We start from the raw sequence: 24,569 nt of genomic DNA, 5'->3' as shown, positions 1-24,569 counted from the left end.
AACACTGTTTTGCGATAGTATTATTCTTGAGAATATTGTGAAAACAACTGTTAGCTGCTTTGCAATTTTTAGTAAATACTAAGGGATCAATAACAGTAAAAATAAATAAAGATGTATTTACATGTAGTGATTAGTTTTTGACATGCTATTTCATACGAAGATATCAAAATCTAGACTGTTAATAGTTATCTCGTACTTCAGTATCGCCTATTTCAGCCGACATTATAGGGCGCTATTTAGCAGTGAAATTATAAAATAAGAGATATGCCATCATAGATGTCTGGAATGACAGAGCATGAATGGTATCACAGTTGTTACCTAATACCGTTACGTCCGTAGTGCTATCCAGGTAAAAAAGCGATGGTTACCACCTACCAGAAGATGAGCAGAGCGTAGGCTCAACGCTGGTTCCCAGTGGCCCATTAGGATTAGCAGAAAACCATTTCAAAGATATAGTAGTCAGCGCGGTGGGCTCGTGGTGGTGGCCGAGCGTGACGAGCGCGGAGGCCACCGCCAGCCCGCCCGGCGACGGGGTCAATGTACGAGTACCGAGTGGGGTACGTACCGGTCGCGTCACCGGCGGCGGCCGTCAGTGGTGGCGGGGCCGCTTGGCGGGCGCGGTGGGCGCGTGGTGGTGGCCGAGCGTGACGAGCGCGGAGGCCACCGCCAGCCCGCCCGGCGGCGGGGTCAATGTACGAGTACCGAGTGGGGTACGTACCGGTCGCGTCACCGGCGGCGGCCGTCAGTGGTGGCGGGGCCGCTTGGCGGGCGCGGTGGGCGCGTGGTGGTGGCCGAGCGTGACGAGCGCGGAGGCCACCGCCAGCCCGCCCGGCGGCGGGGTCAATGTACGAGTACCGAGTGGGGTACGTACCGGTCGCGTCACCGGCGGCGGCCGTCAGTGGTGGCGGGGCCGCTTGGCGGGCGCGGTGGGCGCGTGGTGGTGGCCGAGCGTGACGAGCGCGGAGGCCACCGCCAGCCCGCCCGGCGGCGGGGTCAATGTACGAGTACCGAGTGGGGTACGTACCGGTCGCGTCACCGGCGGCGGCCGTCAGTGGTGGCGGGGCCGCTTGGCGGGCGCGGTGGGCGCGTGGTGGTGGCCGAGCGTGACGAGCGCGGAGGCCACCGCCAGCCCGCCCGGCGGCGGGGTCAATGTACGAGTACCGAGTGGGGTACGTACCGGTCGCGTCACCGGCGGCGGCCGTCAGTGGTGGCGGGGCCGCTTGGCGGGCGCGGTGGGCGCGTGGTGGTGGCCGAGCGTGACGAGCGCGGAGGCCACCGCCAGCCCGCCCGGCGGCGGGGTCAATGTACGAGTACCGAGTGGGGTACGTACCGGTCGCGTCACCGGCGGCGGCCGTCAGTGGTGGCGGGGCCGCTTGGCGGGCGCGGTGGGCGCGTGGTGGTGGCCGAGCGTGACGAGCGCGGAGGCCACCGCCAGCCCGCCCGGCGGCGGGGTCAATGTACGACTACCGAGTGGGGTACGTACCGGTCGCGTCACCGGCGGCGGCCGTCAGTGGTGGCGGGGCCGCTTGGCGGGCGCGGTGGGCGCGTGGTGGTGGCCGAGCGTGACGAGCGCGGAGGCCACCGCCAGCCCGCCCGGCGGCGGGGTCAATGTACGACTACCGAGTGGGGTACGTACCGGTCGCGTCACCGGCGGCGGCCGTCAGTGGTGGCGGGGCCGCTTGGCGGGCGCGGTGGGCGCGTGGTGGTGGCCGAGCGTGACGAGCGCGGAGGCCACCGCCAGCCCGCCCAGCGGCGGCGCGCGGCCCGTGCCGCCCGTGGGCAGCCGCACCAGCAGCGACAGCACCGCCGCGCGGCCCCCGCGGCACGGCTCCAGCGCCACCGGCGCGGGCACCCCGCACCCTGAATTTATTTATTATTTAAACCCAAGCGTAGATTTCAGAACTTAAGTTACTTTTAGAAACCCGACTCAATGGTGCCCCAGAGACTAATAAATATGTACTCATTTACAGGGACGCAACGGACAACACTTTCTTAAGTAGTAGCCCGCATAATTGAAGGCGGGGCAAAGAAATTATCTTACCTCTTGAAGGGGCCTTGTGGACCCCATTACTATTAATCTCATCCATTAGGGAGGGACCCGTACTACATAAAGTACGAATAATACAAAATAAAACTAAATATGTTCAAACTATATGTATATGAATATATAGCAGTGCACTTACCGCCACCCATCCAACCCCTCTCCATTTCAACGGAAACTTGGCTGAACGGTCGCGATGCCATTTGTTCCATCTCTACAAATAACCGCTGCCTTCTTCTATATAGGTCATATTTCTGTAAAGATAAAAGGATGAAAATAATGAGTGTCTAAATGAAGGTCCAATTAGAATACATCTTACAATGAATTGCTACAATTAATTCAATAGGAAAATAACAAATAGAGGTTTAAATGATTTTCGGCATCCGACATTACGAATTTTTTTTAACTTTAAAAACAAACAATAAAATATAGATTTCTTCTTTACAATACAGATACAGATAATGGCATAGATATAGATAAATGTCAACGCAGCATATCTAATAACGATTGTTTGCTGCAGTTAAATGTTCTGACGACTATTTGACTCTAATCCTGTGTATCAATCTAATCTTCATAGCAACAATACCTGTTTGATTTTCCACAAGGCTGCCGCCACCAGCAACAGTAGGAGGAAACACGACGAGAACGTGATGAAGAACTGCTGCAGATTCAGCTTTGGATACTGCGAGAACGATATCTGTATCCAGAGCGGCGGCCGGAAGTCGTACACGTACACAAAGAACGTTGTGAGTGTGATATTGTCTTCCACGCCGAACGAATGTTCCGACTTCGCGAACCTGTAATGGAACGCTCTATGCGTTGTTATATTGAATTTCTGATTAAATTAAGAAAAAATATTCATATCACTATTTTTTTATTTGCGATCTGTTTGCGGTTTCCACAAATAAACCAAACCCGTAAGTTTGTGATCGTAAAGTGAAAAGTATGTTAATTCAGTTGATATTACTATCAATATAATCTTGGCGGGCCTGCAACAGCTTTGATGTTGGAATTTAAAATATATATGGAGGGTGGGAAGGGGACTAATAACCCCAATACTAGCAATTTACCATGTCAGGTGGTGCTCAACGCGGTGCCCTCTGGAAACTATCATGACAAATTTGTCATTAATGCTAGTGAATTTCTCATGATGGGCTATCTGACGAGAGCTCATGTTCATCTTATCACCCTCTACTGGAGCTCTGCCCACGTAAATCGTTAGCGCAGGCGGGTGCGCTATTCCATTACTATTCATAAAAACCTTAGGCGGGTCCATCATTCCATTATCATTCATAAAAGACTATATATGGAGTCGAACTTAACTGATTACATAAGACAATATATATCAATAAAAAAAATTAACTAATTTATGGATAACTAAATATATATATAAATATTTTTTAATAATGTAGTTAAAAATATATTTTACTGGGTTCCATAGCCAACCAGAAGAAGTCATAACAACTCGAGTAATATAGAGTGGACGGATGTACTCACTTGTACCGGAAGTTGGTGCAATTGACATCGCTGAAAAGTGTACGTTCTGAAGGCTCGCTACGCGTGCGCACTGTTAGGTTCATGCGCGCGTGTGCCGAGCACGTTATACTAAAGTCCGCATCCACGTCCGGTTTTACCGGCGCGTTGCGGAAGTTGATCGCCGACAGATGGCGATCCTCCTTCTTTGATAAGTTGAATGTGAACTGGTAATCTACTGCTAGGTCATCTGGAACAAGGTGAAAATGTATTATACATTTTATATTCAATATCTTTTTTCATTGAACATATAAATATAATTGCATTAGGAATGGTTTAAACTTAGATCCAGTAGACAACGTTTTGTACGAGACCCTTTTTTATAATATATCTACCGTCTATCTTTGCTACTTGTTAATTTTGAATACTTACAGTAACAGGCACCCTTGTTGTATAGATCAGCATGGTAATGGTTGGTGTTGTCGCACTTGTCGCAGCGGTCCCCGGCGAGTCCCTTCGTGCTACAATAGCAGCGGCCGGTGTCCGGTGCGCACGCGACTGCTTGCGCATTGCATTCGCACGCTGAAATGAAATAATAAATAAATGAATGAATAATAATAGTACTCTATGCATCTAAAGTATATAAAAAACAGAATACAAAAGGTTGTAAAGATCAGTTGGTCCTACATATGGTAAAGTAAATTTGAGATGGTTTCCTGTAGATAGTCTGCAGGTCCCAGAATAGGAATTTGTTATGCGCGACTCTTAAACCGACACACTCCTTGTACTCGGACCGATTTATTTCTTCGTTGTATTGAACACCTGTTACACCAGCACATCATGCAACCTACACCGGAGCGAGCTAGTGCCGTGGGTATAGGAGGAGACGGGGGACTCACGCTGGCAGACGCCGCCGTTGAGCGGGCTGCCCCAGTGTCCGGGCGCGCACGCGTCGCAGCGGGCGCCGAGCGAGCTAGTGCCGTGGTGGGTATAGGAGGAGGCGGGGGACTCACGCTGGCAGACGCCGCCGTTGAGCGGGCTGCCCCAGTGTCCGGGCGCGCACGCGTCGCAGCGGGCGCCGAGCGAGCTAGTGCCGTGGGTATAGGAGGAGGCGGGGGACTCACGCTGGCAGACGCCGCCGTTGAGCGGGCTGCCCCAGTGTCCGGGCGCGCACGCGTCGCAGCGGGCGCCGAGCGAGCTAGTGCCGTGGGTATAGGAGGAGGCGGGGGACTCACGCTGGCAGACGCCGCCGTTGAGCGGGCTGCCCCAGTGTCCGGGCGCGCACGCGTCGCAGCGGGCGCCGAGCGAGCTAGTGCCGTGGGTATAGGAGGAGGCGGGGGACTCACGCTGGCAGACGCCGCCGTTGAGCGGGCTGCCCCAGTGTCCGGGCGCGCACGCGTCGCAGCGGGCGCCGAGCGAGCTAGTGCCGTGGGTATAGGAGGAGGCGGGGGACTCACGCTGGCAGACGCCGCCGTTGAGCGGGCTGCCCCAGTGTCCGGGCGCGCACGCGTCGCAGCGGGCGCCGAGCGAGCTAGTGCCGTGGGTATAGGAGGAGGCGGGGGACTCACGCTGGCAGACGCCGCCGTTGAGCGGGCTGCCCCAGTGTCCGGGCGCGCACGCGTCGCAGCGGGCGCCGAGCGAGCTAGTGCCGTGGGTATAGGAGGAGGCGGGGGACTCACGCTGGCAGACGCCGCCGTTGAGCGGGCTGCCCCAGTGTCCGGGCGCGCACGCGTCGCAGCGGGCGCCGAGCGAGTTAGTGCCGTGGGTATAGGAGGAGGCGGGGGACTCACGCTGGCAGACGCCGCCGTTGAGCGGGCTGCCCCAGTGTCCGGGCGCGCACGCGTCGCAGCGGGCGCCGAGCGAGCTAGTGCCGTGGTATAGGAGGAGGCGGGGGACTCACGCTGGCAGACGCCGCCGTTGAGCGGGCTGCCCCAGTGTCCGGGCGCGCACGCGTCGCAGCGGGCGCCGAGCGAGGTAGTGCCGTGGGTATAGGAGGAGGCGGGGGACTCACGCTGGCAGACGCCGCCGTTGAGCGGGCTAGTGCCGTGGCCGTGGGTATAGGAGGAGGCGGGGGACTCACGCTGGCAGACGCCGCCGTTGAGCGGGCTGCCCCAGTGTCCGGGCGCGCACGCGTCGCAGCGGGCGCCGAGCGAGCTAGTGCCGTGGTATAGGAGGAGGCGGGGGACTCACGCTGGCAGACGCCGCCGTTGAGCGGGCTGCCCCAGTGTCCGGGCGCGCACGCGTCGCAGCGGGCGCCGAGCGAGCTAGTGCCGTGGGTATAGGAGGAGGCGGGGGACTCACGCTGGCAGACGCCGCCGTTGAGCGGGCTGCCCCAGTGTCCGGGCGCGCACGCGTCGCAGCGGGCGCCGAGCGAGCTAGTGCCGTGGGTATAGGAGGAGGCGGGGGACTCACGCTGGCAGACGCCGCCGTTGCAGACGCCGCCGTTGAGCGGGCTGCCCCAGTGTCCGGGCGCGCACGCGTCGCAGCGGGCGCCGAGCGAGCTAGTGCCGTGGGTATAGGAGGAGGCGGGGGACTCACGCTGGCAGACGCCGCCGTTGAGCGGGCTGCCCCAGTGTCCGGGCGCGCACGCGTCGCAGCGGGCGCCGCGCGAGCTAGTGCCGTGGGTATAGGAGGAGGCGGGGGACTCACGCTGGCAGACGCCGCCGTTGAGCGGGCTGCCCCAGTGTCCGGGCGCGCACGCGTCGCAGCGGGCGCCGAGCGCGCGTCCGCCGCAGGGCTGCACGCAGCGCGCCGCCTCGTCGCACACCGCGTGGCCGTTGCACTGACACGCCGGGCACCGTGTGAAGTGCCATCTGAGTCAAATCCGAACGAAAACGATTACCTACAATCACTTTTCACTTTAATAATGTTTGCGAATAGATGCAATATCCATGTCAATATCAATGCGAAACGGACGGACGTCACAATAGACCGAACACAAAGAATTAATGATTGTATACAGAAGTATCTTTCCTCTTTACAAGACTTATTTAGTGTAGTAACTAAGCAGACCCCAAATAAACTTACAGAACAGGAAAAAAAGGTACGTAAAACAATACTGCATCATAATTTAAATTACATACACTTTTGTTAGTGTCGCATATATGCTAACAATTTAGTATATCATGATATATATTATATATTATTATAATGATATTTAGATTACATACAGTGATAAATATAAGGTTCGCTATCAAAAGGTTAAGGACCAGCTATTAAAATTAGAACATTAATATACACGTTGATCGGTACGCACCTGTGCTGTGCGCAGACGTGCGGTGCGTGCGGGCGCCGCCCCCCGCCGGGGAGGCAGGTGCCGCGTCCGCCGCCGCTGCCGTCGTCGCACCACCCGCAGGCGGGCTCCGCGCGGCACGCGGCGCACGACACGTGCGCGCTGCACCCTCCCGCGCCGCCGCCCGCACCCCCGCCCGCGCCCGTACCCGCGCCGCACGTGGCCGCGCCGCCGCTAGTCGACCACGCGCGACACCCGCCCAAAGGAAACGACGCGCCGTATGCATTCTGTTCACAATTATATATGCATCAACGAAATACTCCTTTGGAAAGGATACACTCTATACTGAGAAGATAAAAACCAATCTAACAATCCTAACAATATCCTTCAATTTTTGTCCCTGACAGATCTAAGTAGGAGTAAGCCACCTGACAATACACTAAAACCTTAACATACATTTGTGTCGATTACAATTCTCGTAAGAATAATATCTCTGGACAATTCACACGGCGCTGTATAGTCCCAAGCTAAGCAGAGCATGTGTTATGTATACTTTATATCAGTTGGATACAAATAATTACATACTTTTTTTTGTATATAATATATATATTTAGAGAGAGAAAGAATAAATAATTATATAAATAATAGTCCAAAACGCACCTTATCAACGCAGCGCGCGGCGGAGGCACACCAGATGCATTCCTCAGCCGTACAGTTGGCACACGTTTTCAGCGACGAACACGCCGCACTACAGGGACCTGCGGCCGCCACGCTCCTAAAAATGTAAGCGTAAATTGGACTCTATTCTTCACATTTAGGCTGTCATCCAGGCCTTTGTGCGTGTACAACAAAGACTACTAAAGTAGCTAGGCAAGCTTCTCCCGAAACTCTAGGTACGCCAGTACTAGCGTAATTGTATAGTATTAAGGTATATAAATATATCTATTCTTATTAAATAAAGGATTCAGAGAACACTTGGGCGTTATAATTTGTGTACGGTCTCTTACCTTTACATTATACTCAGTCTTACATACATAAATATTGTTTTAATTACCTGATATCATCGGATGAGTTGGCTGGCTTGCATTTCACACTGTCATAATCCCAATAACACAACCGTTGACTCAATTCTTCTTTTCCCTGTATAGAATGAAATACACAATAAATATTTATTCAGTTTCCTATTTTCATGTCTATGTTCATAGTCAATATTTTATACCCATTGTACAATTGTTGTATAATACATACGTTTAGATTACCGTATTATTACCTGTACATGCTTAAAATACAAAGATTCTAACGTGCACGTTGACGATCTTTAAACGACGAAACCAACAGTTGCATACAGTACATACGTGTGGATGGTGATGGTGGTGTGCGTAGCAGGCGGCGCACGAGTGAAACCTCGCGCACGCTTCCCGTGCCGGTTCTCCGCCCCACGCACCTGCCGCCGCTCCACATTCCTCCACCGACACCGCCATCTGCGAATCACATCGTCATTTTATATAGTTTACTTCAGGATACAATGGACAACTCTTACACAAATAGTAGCCCGTGTAGTTGATGTCAGAATAATGGAATCAGCACTAACAACAAGAGAACTTGAAAGGGCTTCGGGGTTCCCATTACTATTATTCACACACTAATTCCAAGATAAATGTGAATGTTTCATTTACAATCGCAAGAGTTAAATAAAAATATAAATCAATACAGAAATGTACAATCATACTTCATTCATTATAATATCACGTATAAACGACGACACTACACGTCATATTGAAATTTTGAGCCCTCATTTCAAACATTTATAAAAATATTTTTTTTTTACAAATCATGTCAAGAACAAGCTACATAAGATTAAAAGCATTGCAGTTATTAAAACCCGGTCAGGACCACTGCGCCGCCCCGGGCTGCTACAACGTCACTGGATCTTCTTCTGTTGTCTGTTGCTGGTCCGCCAGTGACGTCACGTCACGTCACCTCACCTGGTGCGGGCGGCGCGCGCACCGCTGGCGGGCGGCGAGGCAGGCGCCGCACCACGCGCAGCCGGCCGCCGTGCACGCCCAGCACGACTGCGCCGCCTCCGGGCTGCTACAGCGCCGCTCGTCCGCCAGTGACGTCACGTCACGTCACGTCACCTCACCTGGTGCGGGCGGCGCGCGCACCGCTGGCGGGCGGCGAGGCAGGCGCCGCACCACGCGCAGCCGGCCGCCGTGCACGCCCAGCACGACTGCGCCGCCTCCGAGCTGCTACAGCGCCGCTCGTCCGCTACTAATCAACACAATTGCTTCATTGAGGACTCAGTCTCTCATGGATGGGGGGAAGGGGATCGTTAGCAATGCGAACTAATAACTCCATTGCTATCTCTGGTGTCCGCCAACATAAACTGTTAGCTAAGGCGGACGGATTTCCATTATCTTCCATAAAAAAAAGTATGTTTCTCAAAGACCAAAACAAACTGCCCAAGTGTTACTTTAAATAGATATATAAAATCAAATCAAATGCGACACTCACCTTCTAATGGTTCATTTACACATGTTCTTACAGAGCCGTCAAATGACTCTGTCCAACCAATCTCTTCCAACTGAAAACATAAAAATAAAAATTCTAAATTATATGTATACTGATGACTATATCCATTGTCTATATGTCGGTTACAGTAACCTTTACGATTGACGGACCATTTAATGTCTGTCGACTTCTAAAAAGGATCTGTTGTGATTTTACATATTCGAAAGCTGATAATAATGTACGTATACAGACCGGCACGCATATCCTTTCGCGGCGTCGCCAGGCGCAGGCAACTGCGGCGCGCAACGCACTTCCCACACACGCCAACTCGTCGGCCAGCGAGCTGCACGCGCCGCCAGCCTCGAACACTAGTGCGTCCGCACGCAGCCGGCCATCGAACCTGAATATTACACTCTCTCTCAAAACCCCTCCGATCGATACCCCGTCCAATTCAAACGGGTATCAAAATTCGGAGGGCCCGAACCAAGGTCCGAATCCCTCACATTGAGAGAGTCCTGTTTTAGATATTTACTATTCTAACTTACACCAAATTTGGCGGATACCATTAAAACTTTGTGTCAATTTGCATTTTTTATTGACACACACACATTAAAAAGATAATTGATATCAAACCAAAAAAATATGCCTTCGAAAGCGGTGTCTGCCGCTTGCGAAGGCATATTTTTTTGGTTTTGCTAATGCTTGGTTTGATTCAAATATATGAAGCGAAATGTGGGCATCTCAAGTGTGTGCGTTCTTCGCAACATAAAGTGTTGAGTATTCCTCCAACTAGGATAGTTAGAGGAATTCTCAACACTTTATGTTCGGTATCCGGGATAGCAGTCGTAATAGTGACGGTATGTTTTAGTTTAAGTTTAAGTTTAGTTTAGAAATAAAGGTGCGTGCAGACTCACCCGCCGTGCAGTAGGATAGAGCGACGTGGCTGCAGCGGCAACGCGACGGCTGCGTGCGAAGCGCGTGCTGAGCCCGCCGGCGACCGCACTGCGCCCCACTGTCCGCACCTGACCACACACACATACATTCACTCAATATCAACCCTGCCGATGGCCCCAGAGTGCAGACTTAACACAAGAAGAATGAGCGAAAAACATTCGTGTTGCTCTTTTAGAAATTTTGTTATAGTAAATATAAATTAAAAAGGAAAGGAAATGCATCAACATAGAAATCGTTACACACTCAATCTTTATACAATCAGATAACATTGTCGGTGCTATAAATTTTAAGGTAGATTTTTTCCAAACATTACTATCATTTATTAGCTCTTCGTTTTATAATAACCTTTTTTACAAAGTAAGTATTTTATGAGACATTTAAATCTTTATTCTGGCAGAGCCAGGTCAGACTCTGGCAGTTTGTTGCAATTTCCACAAAACGAATTACTAACTTTCGCCAAACATATAGGTTAAACTAGTTTGTTGTTCTATATACAATGTGTGAACCAAACTCAATCAGTATTGTCTATAATATATTCACCTGACGTCGTATAGCAGGGCTGCGGACGAGTAACACTTAGCGGCGGGTGGCGCAGTGGATACAGCCGTGGACGCACTGTCGTTGTGAGCGTTACCGCCGAACACTAACATTACGCCTGTGAACATTATACAATATCTCATCATCATTAAATTATATCTCAACATTGACATCACCAAACAAGAACATATATTTACATCACCAACAATTATTCTCTTCACAACTATGGTTGACTAGTAGAAAAACCGCATGTTAAACCCGTCATATCTACTGTTACTTATTGTACTGTGTGCAAGTTATGTAAAATAAATACATTGGTAATTATAGCAGTAATCTTAAAAACTATCAAAATGATTGAACATAAGTGGAAGACCAAAATTCCAAAACTATAAAATATCTATCACCAAAAACAAATAGAAATATTATTTCGATTTCTAGAATATTACTTAATTTCAGTTGTAATATTCCATATCGCTCTAATTTTAATCTGTTGTTAACTTTAGAAGATTAAAATAATTATATAATTCCATTCAGATATCATACGAACATTATATAAACAGCTTTCTTAGATAGAATTCTGTTTAGATCAGTTTTAAAGTATATATTGGATCGACAGTAAATGTTTCTAAAAAAAACAATAGTTACCTTAAAAAATCAATGTTACCTGGTGATATAAACGTGGCAGTGTGTAAATATCTGGGAGTAGGTGCTGAAGGTAATGGTTTGAACACTCTCGTCTCCGGTTCATACTCATATAAAGCTGATGATGGTGCCTGTAAACATAACACTACTTTATAAATCTGACTTATAGAACACTGATTACTATAAATATTATATGTCATGTAAAAATTATTTCTTTTCTTTATGTAATTGGAATGCCTAACCAGGCCAACCTGCCCGCAAGTGGTAATCGTCGCCTATAAATAATCGCGTTGGGCCTCAGATTCGCGTTCAGCCTAGATTCTCACATATATCAGATACTTACCGGGCGGGGTGGTTTAATCTGTGAAGATTTCTCTTTGTTAAACAACAAGAAGTTACCTGCGCAGCCTCCGACTCGGAGACTAGCCCGGCATGCACGTACACACGGCCGGAGAGCGCGTCGAGTGCGGCGCTGTGCCCGAAGCCGGCGCGTGCTGGCCATCCGCGCGTGTTCGCGCCCGCCCACACACCTTCTTCTATGTAGTACTCCTGTCAATATATACCTCACGTCAACATACATACATAGTGGAACTCCTTTTGTTATCAATTATCAAGAGGCGGGCGGAAGGGTATTGTTAGTAATGTGGACTAATAATCCCATTGCTACCAATGTGCCATGTCAGGTTTCCCGCCAAGCGGTTCCCCCTGATAACAAGTGATAAATTCCTAGTGAAATTGCCATATGGAGCTAACTAACCTGACCTCATCTTATCATTGTCTACTAAAATACAGTACCTGAATAACATCTCATAGTATGTAATATTAATAAAAATGTACTTATTTTAATATGTATATCTAAAAAGTAGTGTATAAGCTTTATAGACGTACGGACATACCTGTACAGTATGTAGATAGCCATAATGGGGCGAATGGCCGAAGAACACAAGCATCACAGGCTTTCGGGTAACACCCAGATGCACTAGCACCGCGGAGTGGCCCGACACGTGGAGACCACCTGCAAATATAAAATACATACAATACACATATATTCTTAGGTACAACAACATCAACATACATAGATAATACCAGTTTAAGTTAGTTATTGTTTTGAACATATGTGACACGTCAATTCACTTGCTATACATTATCTTAGTCATCACTGTTTGTCGGATATACCGCCAACTGTCATATTAAACAGTATGCTTTAAGAGATAGTTCTGCCCTCACACATAATTTAACATATAACAACCTAACTTTAAAACTTTAAACAACTTACTAACATTTAAAAAATCAATAAAAATAGTGTAATAAGTGGAACCGCAGCCGCCAAAGTTCGTCGTGCGTCGGCAGCCGTCGGTCACGTCTCCAGCTGGCTCGCCTGCACTGAGTACAGAGTGGAGCACACGTACCGCAGTGGTCGAGCGGCGGCGCGCGGTGCGGGGTGCAGGCGGCGGGCGTGGCGTTCTCCCAGCGCGGGCGCGGCGCGTCGAGCCGCAGCACTGAGTACAGTGGAGCACACGTACCGCAGTGGTCGAAATATAAAATACATACAATACACATATATTCTCCCAGCGCGGGCGCGGCGCGTCGACAACAACATCAACATACATAGTCGATGCGGGGTGCAGGCGGCGGGCGTGGCGTTCTCCCAGCGCGGGCGCGGCGCGTCGAGTTATTGGAGCACACCTACCGCAGTTCGAACATTTGCGCGCGGTGCACGTCAATTCGGGCGTGGCGTTCTCCCAGCGCGGGCGCGGCGCGTCGACATTATCTTAGTCAGCACACGTTTGCAGTAGTCGAGCGGCGCGCGCGGTGCATATGCAACGGCGGGCGTGGCGTTCTCCCAGCGATAGCGCGGCGCGTCGAGCACACTGATTTAACATATAGCACACCTAAAACCGCAAAAAACTGGTCGAGCGGCGGCGCGCGGTTAAAGGCGGCGGGCGTGGCGTTCTCCCAGAAAAGCACTAGTATAGATAAGAGCACACGTACCGCAGCCGCCGAAGCGGCGTCGCGGTGCGGGGTGCAGGCGGCGGGCGTGGCGTTCTCCCAGCGCGGGCGCGGCGCGTCGAGCCAGCACTGAGTACAGAGTGGAGCACACGTACCGCAGTGGTCGAGCGGCGGCGCGCGGTGCGGGGTGCAGGCGGCGGGCGTGGCGTTCTCCCAGCGCGGGCGCGGCGCGTCGAGCCGCAGCACTGAGTACAGAGTGGAGCACACGTACCGCAGTGGTCGAGCGGCGGCGCGCGGTGCGGGGTGCAGGCGGCGGGCGTGGCGTTCTCCCAGCGCGGGCGCGGCGCGTCGAGCCGCAGCACTGAGTACAGAGTGGAGCACACGTACCGCAGTGGTCGAGCGGCGGCGCGCGGTGCGGGGTGCAGGCGGCGGGCGTGGCGTTCTCCCAGCGCGGGCGCGGCGCGTCGAGCCGCAGCACTGAGTACAGAGTGGAGCACACGTACCGCAGTGGTCGAGCGGCGGCGCGCGGTGCGGGGTGCAGGCGGCGGGCGTGGCGTTCTCCCAGCGCGGGCGCGGCGCGTCGAGCCGCAGCACTGAGTACAGAGTGGAGCACACCTACCGCAGTGGTCGAGCGGCGGCGCGCGGTGCGGGGTGCAGGCGGCGGGCGTGGCGTTCTCCCAGCGCGGGCGCGGCGCGTCGAGCCAGCAGAGTGGAGCACACCTGCAGTGGTCGAGCGGCGGCGCGCGGTGCGGGGTGCAGGCACGCGGACGCGGCGCGTCGAGCCGCAGCACTGGTACAGAGTGGAGCACACGTACCGCAGTGGTCGCGCGGCGCGGTGCGGGGTGCAGGCGGCGGGCGTGGCGTTCTCCCAGCGCGGGCGCGGCGCGTCGAGCCGCAGCACTGAGTACAGAGTGGAGCACACCTACCGCAGTGGTCGAGCGGCGGCGCGCGGTGCGGGGTGCAGGCGGCGGGCGTGGCGTTCTCCCAGCGCGGGCGCGGCGCGTCGAGCCGCAGCCGCCAAAGTTCGTTGGTCGCGTCTCCCGCGCGTCCCTCCAGGCCCGCCAGACCGCCCCTACACGCGAGAACAAACACTAACAATACACATTAAAGTTCAAATTCCAAGAATAGCATCAGATGTAGCATTAGTGTATTTGTTCACTGTTCGCTTTCCATTCTGCTCTCGCTCTTACGATCCATGCATTCTATACACGTATGCTTCATCACTCGACTCAACAAGCACAATGACCCAAGAGGCTTCATCTTTGCTTTGTAGTTTTGTATGGCAATATACCACTTACTATAAGTCAATATACCATTTGCATTTTCTAAAAAATAATCTGTATTTTTAAACACATATACATGAACATGAACTGATGGTAGATTTGAGATATAATAAGATTAATATACTTGTAATATACCTACATGAATAAAGACATTTTGATTTGATAGATTTGTAGCTATAAAGTCACTTATGGGCCACAGAAAGAACCATACGCTTATAATTAATTTTAATATATCCCAAATATATGTATTGATACTGACCCCCGTTCCGGATCAGATGCGGCAACGAGTCCGCCATAAACGAGTAACTGGTGGCCATGCACCACTGCCGTGTGTGCGAACCGCGGTGCCGGACTATCACCCACCGTCTCTATTACCTCCCAGGTACGCTCCAATACTTTGTACCTAAAGACAAACGCATAAATTCAAATAATAACCTTAATAATTATAGGAAGTAAAAAGAGATAGTGCTGGCGTATATAATATAATGAACAATAAATAACTTTATTTTGTGAACCTATGGATACCTGTCTATGTGTACCTGAGACACCAGGAGTTTCGAGCGCATTATCGGCCCTTAAAAAACTGCAATATACCCTTCTTGAAAAACCCCATGCTATAGTCTCGCGAGAGAACCTCGGTAGATTCAGAAGAGTTCATTCCACAATCTACTTGTAAGCGGGTAAAAGCTCCTCTGAAACCGCACTGTCCGAGACCACATAGTTATAAATGAGAGCTGTACAGTTACGACTCAAAATACTAAAAAAGTTACCTATACAAAAAGGCGGCGTCAGAGAAAGTCTCTCCGCCAACACGCAGTAGGTCGTCTCCATAAGCGACCAGCGCATGCGCAGCGGTGGCGGGGGGTGCTGCGGGCGGAGGCGATTCATCCACACGCCCCGCCCCTGCTTCCCGCCACGCCCAACGCCAGCCAGCAACCGATGACTCGCGCGAACAGTCCTCACCGGCTCGTTGAGACGTACACACGCAACCTTTGTCTGTGCACCTACCCGCCCCATATGCTGCATTGCAGTCATCTGCAATAATGTAAGGAAATGTAAGATATAATTCCACAGGAAACTGTTCTTTCCTGTCTAAATTAGAATGAAACCAAATACGGTACATGCTTATGATTATAAATAAAAGCTATAATACAAAACTGGTTCAGTATCGAAAAATATATGCTTTAATATTATCCATATATACATATCTTCTTCTTGAAAATATGATTCTAAGATTGACTATACTATGTCTATTACTTTGGAGGAGCTTAGAGATAAATCATATTATGTAAAAATGTTTACTACTAGAATTTAATCGACAATATTAGGTACATATTTTTACATATTACCAATATATTGTTACGATAATAACACAATTATATATTTTTTCATAACGTAACATAAAGGAAAATAAAGATGAAAAAGGCATACATGACATATGTGACATACACTAAGATAGTCTGTCATATTTGTTAGCAATTAGATGTCCCACCACCTTGCAACACAACTTAAGAACTTGTTAATTTGAACATAGGCTTAATATGTATAAATTTAAATTTTTATATTATTACATATTTATATTTATAGTATTAATAATAATTCACCTGGACATAGAGGCTGATCGCAGGCCACGCCTATCCAATCAGGCTCGCATCTACATGTACCATCGTCACATTCACCATGATCTATATATAAAAAAGTATATAACAATTTATTTTATTATTCTCTATAAAACTGTAGTTGTCAATAATTTCCGTAGCATAAATAGCATATTTTGTTACATGGGTTATATTATCGAAGTTTTCATATGGATACTTAAAGTATTAAAAAATACTGTATGGATTCTAATGTTAAAAGAATTTACCATATCATCTATTAGTTACTGAGCCTATTCAATGAAAAAAAACAATCAATACTTTCCTTTTTATATTAAATAATATATAATAATAATTACTTATATTTTTTGAGGAATAAATAGCACATCTGATGAAAAGTGGCGACAATATAGCCTATAAAGCAATACCACAGGCATAACATATAATAAACATGTCATGCATGTAGTTCTATTTCTTATGACCAATATGTCAACTCTCCATACAATGGGTAGAAAACAGGTTGATCCCGGTCGATCGCGACTGTTAGTCCAGTAGATCGTGGCAAGGCAAAAATATACATACTAGACTGCGCATCGTAATCGTAAAAAAGGTTGGCAATTTCCAACTATAACCCTGATTATGCTAAACTAGGGGAAGTATGTAATTGGTAGATCGCACAGGATATCAATAGAAAACAGGAGATCTTGGGTCTAATCAAGTTGGCCACCCCTGATCTAGACCAAGTAATTTTAATGCTATATTTCAGGTTTTCAACCGAAACAAAGCTTCTTAAAAGGCCAGTAGCTTGGCAACAAAGGACTTACCACAGTCTATGGCTGATATAGTTTTATAAACTCACTTGAACAATTAGTATGGTGATCATCAGAGGGACACGAGTATGCCGCGTACGTGACATTAAACCCCTCCATTACATACGCGTCATCTGAGAAAAAATGAAGTAGTACGCTGCCGGAATGCGCGATGACCTGCCGGGTCCAGTCTGATTCACCACTATCCAGCACGCCACTGAAAATAAACAAAAAAATAATATTATTGTAATTAGATAGCGTTTTGGTACAATAGTTTACACCCCGACTTATACTTCCAGAACTTCTTGAGTTCGACATTGACTCATATCAGGAACTGTCAAATTATATTTCTGACCGATTCTCTGTTATAGAAATATTAATACTAGACAAAAATAATCTGATAGACTCAGGGCCTGCCACGTTAAGGTTAAATATGCTTAGTGAAATGTGTTGCATTCAACACAACAAATACTGACTGTTGACGATGTTTCTAACTACTGTATATGGAATAAATTGTTATACTCTACTGCTATTATCTCAGTTTGATGTATTGTTGTAATAGTAAAGAAAAAGTAAATAAAATAATATATGAATATTCTTGTTTTTAAGCAATTGTATTATATAGTATATACCAGTACCAAAATGGTCATAGCTCTTATAAAGTTCACATTGCGTGTTTCGGAATTTAAAGAAACGTGATTTCAGACGATGATCTTGAGTCTAATTCCAATATTCATTTCAATCCAATCCAGTTCTGTACCCTTCTTTTGAAACTCAATCAAGAGAGAATTGAATAAATCAATTATGATGTCGGTTAGTTGATTCAATGACCGTAAAATCGGGAACTAACATGTTGCTAGGGTACTGTTCAAAAATACAGAAACAGATTTGGTTGCAAGAGAAACTCTTAAATTATTATTTAGTTATTAATAGTTATAATTAATTACCATGTCAAATATAATATAACATTTATAATAATAGGATATAAATTTGCATGTTTATGTCTATTATTATAACACCACATAAAATGATAATAAAGAAGTCTGTGAGGACGACAGAAACAATTATTTCATTGGTTTGATTAGATTAATTATGTTCATAATAGCTCTTAACAGTTATGTACTGTTCAAGGATCCAAGGTTTTTGCGCTGGATTATATCGGGGTATAATATCGTCGCATCTCAGATAGATACATTTTAGTTTCAAATAATATTGACTTATGCTTGTGGGAATGGAATTTACATGTTTGACATCTAGATATCTTGGATAAAAATTGTCATATACATTTATAGATAGATAGCTCTGCATTAATTAATACAAACAATATTTTATAGTCCAATTGAAAGAAATAAGTTAGTTAAATAGAATTGTACCTATTTTTTTATTATCTATTCAAGTCCACATATATTTCATATTCAATTTGTTAAAAACTGTGTCGAATTGAGGACTTCTTTGTTTCATTAATTATGTTCTGTGCCAACCATCAGTATGTTGTATGGGTATTACATAGTGATGGTTGGCATAGAACACCACTATCAGTCATTATCTTTTAAGTAATAAAGAACATTCACTATTAAAATTGTGGATTAATAATTTATCCTTCCAAAATACATCCTTATTAATAAGCTATTTTATATGAAATTATTATTATTATACCTATATACGGCGAGTAGCCTCTCTGCCCTGACACTGTCGCCGTCATACACGTACAGGTGATCCCACCCACATTCAGTGGCAAATGTCTCTAGTCGGATGCGAATGGCCGGCGGGTTTGGCCCGAGCCACGGCGGGGCTACCAGCCATGAGCACTGAGTGCTCACGCTATAATTTCCGGGTCCATCCGTTATTATACCAGTTGGGGATGTCAACCTGGAAAGTACAAGAAACAAATTTAGATTAATAAAATGGTACTGTTATCCCTTTTTAGCGTCTCATAATGTGATAATTGCAGAATACAAATATACTTTATTTGTACAATTGCAGTTATTGAATTGTACACATACTGTGGCACAGACTGTGTTATAGTAAGTTCTTAAATGGTAACAGACAAGAAAAAATTTCTATAAAAGATTTATTTTTTACATACTCATAATATCAGCAAAATTGATTTCTCTATGGAAATGTATGTAGAGTATATACCTATAATTATTATACATATTTTATTTTGCATGAAATATGCATAATAATTGACAGCCTCAGTGGTCTAATGGTTTACCACCACCTTACTTACAATGGTCGCAGGTTTGTTTCCTCACATTGCAGAAACATTTGTATTCATGGGCATGATTATTTCTATCAGTCTCGGAGTTCTATCTATATTATGTATGATATATAAAAAAAGTTTTTATTGTATCAGTTGTCTAGTACATCATAACACAAGCTCAGCTTAGCTTGGGACTAGATAGTGCCTGTGAATTGTCCTCAGATATTATTATTATCAGATTATGTCATATCAGTAGGTATGTGCCATAAAATAGAGCACTAACTAAAATGAGCTATACTCATAAAATGAGTATGTATCATTCAGGGTCATGAACCTTAGAAAAAACAATTAACCGGATTTATCACATATGATACAATGAAGTGGATGTCATTACAGTTATACAGAGAAACAAAAATTTGCATATTATCTATACATATAAATTCGAGTGTCTGTTCGTAAAATTGAAATAACAACTTTTTACTACATGCATATGAATATAAATACGGTACATACACCAAAATATATCTTTTTACAATTTTTGTCTGTCAAGTTAAATTCCACGCAGACAAAGTCGCGGGAACTGCTAGTCTAAAATAAAATAAACAATATGATCATAGCTGTAGAATTAGAACTGTTTAAACCAACCTTACTATTTATATACATACATGTAAGTTATTTTATATATATATATACATGTAAGTTATTCTCGTATATGTCTAAATTAGGGTTCATGATTTCTCGAGCTTTTCAATTTCTCGGGTCTCGAAAATTCTCGAGATTAATTTCTCGGGTCTTCTCGGGTTGTCGAGAAATTTACATTTACGTACGTTTTCTCATATTATTTGTTCCAATAACGTCAAAAAACTCAGTTGTTTCATTTGAGACGAAAACCACTATTTTTTGTTAAATATTAAATACAAAATTTAACTATAAAATTAATTATAAAACTTTTATTGAGTAGGTATATTTAAAAACATTATACATATTATGAATAAGCCATTTTTTTAAAATACTGAAATATATTAGGTTCTTACATATGAAATTAGCGTTTTGTCGTACTGGCCACTTTGATCTTAAATATCTCCTCTTTGGTTAGAAATTTCAATTTCAAATTTATACGGCTATTCACTCATGCATTTGTTTTTCGAAAACCGTAATACATATGCTTGGTTTTTTCTTTGGGTCACTCAGCTTATAAAATAGAAAACTTAAAATATCGCGTCATTTACAAGTACGAGTACGAGATCCGCCATGGCACTAGTGCTGCAGAAACGGCTCGAAGGATTAATGATGTGTATGGTAGTGGTGTCGCAAAAGAAAACACAATGCATTTTTGGTTCAAACGTTTTCGTTCTGGAAATTTCGACCTGCAAAATAATCCCCGTGGACGGCTGGAGTCCAAGGTTGGTAATGAAGAATTGAAGGCTATTATGATAGCAGATCCATCGCAAACCACGTCCGAGTTAGTTGCAGGTTGCGGTGTTAGTGACAAAACTGTATTAATCCACTTGTAGCAAATTGGGAGGGTGAAAAAGCTTAAAAGGTGGGTCCCTCATGAATTGAGTAGACAATTCGCGTTTCGATCAACAAACGCGCGTAGACTGCTGCGTTACATTAGTCAACCGGCATAATAATAAAGGGATTTTAAATCGCATCATTACCTGTGATAATGTGGATATTGTATGATAATTGGAAACGCTCATCGCAATGGCTGAACCCTGGCAAACCAACCAAATCCTGCCCCAAGCGAAAATTGACCCAAAAAAAGTTACTTGCAAGCGTTTAGTGGACTAGTTCCGGTGTTGTTCACTTCAGCTTTCTTAAATCTGGCCCGATGATTACGGCAGATGTGTGTTGTCAGCAATTGAGAAACCATAATGGAAAAGCTAGCTGCTAAACAACCGAGGCTGGTCAATCGCCGTAGGCTACTGCTGCTTCAGGACAACGCTAGACCACACACTGCACAACTGACATTTACCAAATTAGAAGAGATTCAATTGTAATGTCTAAGACTTTATAGATTTTGCTCCAATAGATTACCATTTTTTTCGAAATTTGGATAACTGATTGGGAAAAAATTCAAATCCGATGGGGCAGTCCAAAGTCCAAAGATTTTATTGATATGTCCAAATGTTCCCGTTCAAATGTTTTTTTCAGTAAAGGGATCAATGTACCTATGAGATGTCAAAAGCGCATAAATAGCAATGGTACATAGTTTGATTAAATAAACATGTTATATTGTGAAAAAAAAATACTTCAGGTTACTCCCTTACAAAACACCACTTTCATATGTTAGGACCTAATATTATTCAGACTTATATTTATAATGACAGCACCATTTTTGGCTGGTTATTTAGAAAAAATCTACCTTAAACTTGTAAACAAAAATAGTTTTTGTAAAACAAAAAAAAATACATGAAAGAAAACCTTAATATCTTGTATTATTGCGCCGCCAAGCAATATAACAAAGTGCAATTTAATTTCTATATAGGTACTTGATTTCTCGAGTTCTCGACTTTTCTCGAGCTTGATTTCCCGGGAACAAAACCCAACGATTTCCTGGAAATGAACCCTAGTCTGAATCACACAATACAGGGCTTGCATGTTGTTGCAGTAATATCATAAATGTAAAAGTTACTTATTGGCTATAGTTAATAAAAGACTCAATTTGACAAAAATCTATTTAACTAAATACTTATTATTATTTGTTTTATGAATGGAGTTGTGGTTAGTAAAGACATTTACCATTCCATAATGAGAAGAGATTATGATGCAAAGCTATATTAGCGGATGATACTGGAATTAGTTGGACAGAGAGAGTAGTGAATGTTAGTGTTGCTGTACATCAGAAAGAGGACATTTAAATCTACCATACTTGGGATGTGCACAAAGTTCTGTCTCTCTTGCTGCCTTATTATGGACACAATACCAGTGCAGGGAATGAATGAAATGCTTAGTTCTCTATTCATTACATATAGTTGTCAATTTAGTATGATAGGAAAATACAATTAACAAAGAATGTCCTCAAAAAATAATAGACACAATGCAGATATGAACAAAAGCTTTTGTGAAAACAGTTGATTTTATTAAAATATTGAAGGATATAATAATGAGTTCATGATTATAATTATTTATCTTATAAGTAAGTATAAACTATTATCTGAGACATCAATAATACATATTCTATTTAACAATATGCTTTGTGTCCATGAATTATAGATTCATGAATCACCATGAAATTTAGTATACTAGATAAATTATGTTATTGCTTTCGAGATGTTGTGCTGGCGCAAAATGTTAGCAATATTATAGACGGAGCGCCGCACTATTGCATCTATTTTGGAAGAACTGTGTATCAGAAACCATCTCTCTACTGTGTGCTTCTAGGTAACTTTTTTCGGCCATGTGGCCCGATGAATGTGGTCGAAAACCAGATAATTTGGAAAAATGTATAATGGTAGGCCACATGGACCGAAAAAGGGGCAGAGGTGGGGCACCTGCATGTTGGAGTCATCCTGTATGAGAGGCCGTCAAACAAAATATACAGTTGGGGGTCCTTAGCACAAGATAGAAATGCCTGGAGTTTCGGTTGGAAGAAGCATTCCTGGTGGTCACGACCTTCAGTCTTGAGGAATTGTCAAGAAGAACACATATCAAGAAGAAGACATAAATTAGAGAATTCCATGAATAAATGTAATATCTCCTTTGGAAAGTTCGCTCGCTCCTACACAAACTCTGAAAAAGGGTGAGCACAATAGATCTATGTAGGTTGCAGTGCTCTAGGTCCAAGCACCTGACAATAGGAAAAATTATATGAGATTGCTAGCAATATGCCATTAATCTCCATTACAATCAATCCCCTTCTCCAAATGACAAATTATAGGCACATACAGGCAGCTACTGATATAATATGAACACTTTTATAACATACATTGATCTGTCAAAAACCAATGACTATTTTATTCAATCAGATACTGTCCTCTTTTATTTAATTATAAAATTATACTACCTAAACATAACTCATAGAAGATATTAAAGTATAATTGTACTAACCTAAATTTATAGATATTGTATGAAACAATAACAAATCTTAGCTGTTGTTTTCTCAAGAACCCTTCCACAGGAAATAAAAATAGTAGCTGTATTAGAAATCCTCAATGCAACAACAACATTTAGCAGTTTCTTACCTCTTAACTATGTTAAATATCAAGAAGCAATAATTTCATTAGTCTTCAAATGATTACTGTAAAATTGTTTTCAGAGTGGTCAATTAACACCTAATAGCAGTTACAAGGGCAAGCATGTAAACTTTTATGTTTAGGCCATAAAATCTAGCATACATTAATTTGAACTAATTTTTATTGTTTTTTTTTTCACGTTAATTTAAAACAGGCCGACTTGCCGTTATGTACGTCACTATTTTTTTTTTGCACATAAGTCTTAACGATCATGCACGACCTTTGTAGGGCTCAGGAAGAAATGAAGAAGCCAAAGAAGATAATTGGATAAACCTACGCTGGCTTTCTCTTGCAAAACCGTTCTTGTTTTCAATGTGACAAGAGGCGCGCCTGTCAACCAGGTCACTGAACTAAGAATACTCTACGTTCCAAGGATCACATTTATAGGCACTTACTTGATTTTCCCGCCGCAATACTGGCACTCTGGTCCCTGCCAGCCATCGTAACAAATGCAAGTATCATTTTTACACACACCATTCAAACAATTATGATCGCTACATATAGAAAGAACACCATGACAAAACAATAACACTATGAGAACTGAACACAAGAACGGTGAGAACCACGAGAATTTTCGTCTGTATTTTGATTTGAACAAGAATAAGAACATTTGCAACGATTCTACCATTTTGATGAATGCATTTTCAACGAGTTTTCTTAGCGCGGACGTACATGCATTCAACGTCGTGTAGTTTTCGTACGGTACTAATTTTTGGGTTGACACACTTAAAATACCAAAACACCCCACGATTTCAATATGTTAAAGTAGACACCAATAATCTTAAAAAAATATTAATATTCACATACATTTTTCAAAGTTGAGGTATTGATAAATATATGTGTAGATCTATCCCTCGCTCTGACTAATAAAATCTTCATTTTATAATTCCATAACATATTTACTTTAATGGCTTAAGTAAATATGCTGGAGTGCTTCTTCATAAGAATATTTGTCTTGAATAATCTATGTATAAAAATAAAATTGGAGTGTCTGTTTACAATATTAAAATAACCGTTTTTTACTACATGTATATGAATATAAATACGGTACATACACCAAAATAACATTTTTAATAATTTTTGCCTGTCTTGTTTGTTCCG

At 44.8% G+C, this 24,569-nt stretch overlaps 1 protein-coding gene across 1 annotated transcript; it reads right to left on the bottom strand.

The window, feature by feature from the left end:
• Positions 1 to 1,633: 1,633 nt before the first annotated feature.
• On the bottom strand, positions 1,634 to 24,159 carry LOC131841237 (attractin). The gene is made up of 25 exons (XM_059189518.1): positions 23,864 to 24,159; positions 18,684 to 18,896; positions 17,078 to 17,244; positions 16,228 to 16,308; positions 15,394 to 15,658; positions 14,883 to 15,026; positions 14,267 to 14,412; positions 12,287 to 12,405; positions 11,790 to 11,939; positions 11,413 to 11,521; positions 10,752 to 10,866; positions 10,172 to 10,279; positions 9,510 to 9,657; positions 9,261 to 9,330; positions 8,890 to 9,017; positions 8,102 to 8,227; positions 7,801 to 7,886; positions 7,407 to 7,521; positions 6,771 to 7,033; positions 6,164 to 6,327; positions 3,947 to 4,096; positions 3,539 to 3,764; positions 2,628 to 2,838; positions 2,184 to 2,295; positions 1,634 to 1,860 (listed from the first exon to the last, which is right to left on the bottom strand). Exons 1-25 carry the CDS (start codon positions 24,094 to 24,096, stop codon positions 1,661 to 1,663), a joined length of 3,849 nt encoding a protein of 1,282 aa, XP_059045501.1. The 5' UTR covers positions 24,097 to 24,159; the 3' UTR covers positions 1,634 to 1,660.
• Positions 24,160 to 24,569: the final 410 nt, after the last annotated feature.

The sequence above is a fragment of the Achroia grisella genome, unplaced genomic scaffold (assembly GCF_030625045.1).
Source record: "Achroia grisella isolate CSIRO2021 unplaced genomic scaffold, CSIRO_AGI_Agris_v1 utg1576, whole genome shotgun sequence".
NCBI lineage: Eukaryota > Metazoa > Arthropoda > Insecta > Lepidoptera > Pyralidae > Achroia > Achroia grisella.
The sequence above is the reverse complement of the archived record's forward strand: the minus strand, read 5'-3'. Positions and strand labels throughout refer to the sequence as shown.

What these genes read in the sequence shown, in the direction of transcription:
- LOC131841237 (XM_059189518.1), bottom strand. Translation starts at nt 24,096, where the DNA reads ATGGTAGAATCGTTGCAAATGTTCTTATTCTTGTTCAAATCAAAATAC. An exon ending in TCACCATACTAATTGTTCAA is followed by an intron (nt 16,309 to 17,077) that starts GTGAGTTTATAA and finishes TTTTATATATAG; the next exon opens with ATCATGGTGAATGTGACGAT. An exon ending in GCGAAAGGATATGCGTGCCG is followed by an intron (nt 9,331 to 9,509) that starts GTCTGTATACGT and finishes TTATGTTTTCAG; the next exon opens with TTGGAAGAGATTGGTTGGAC.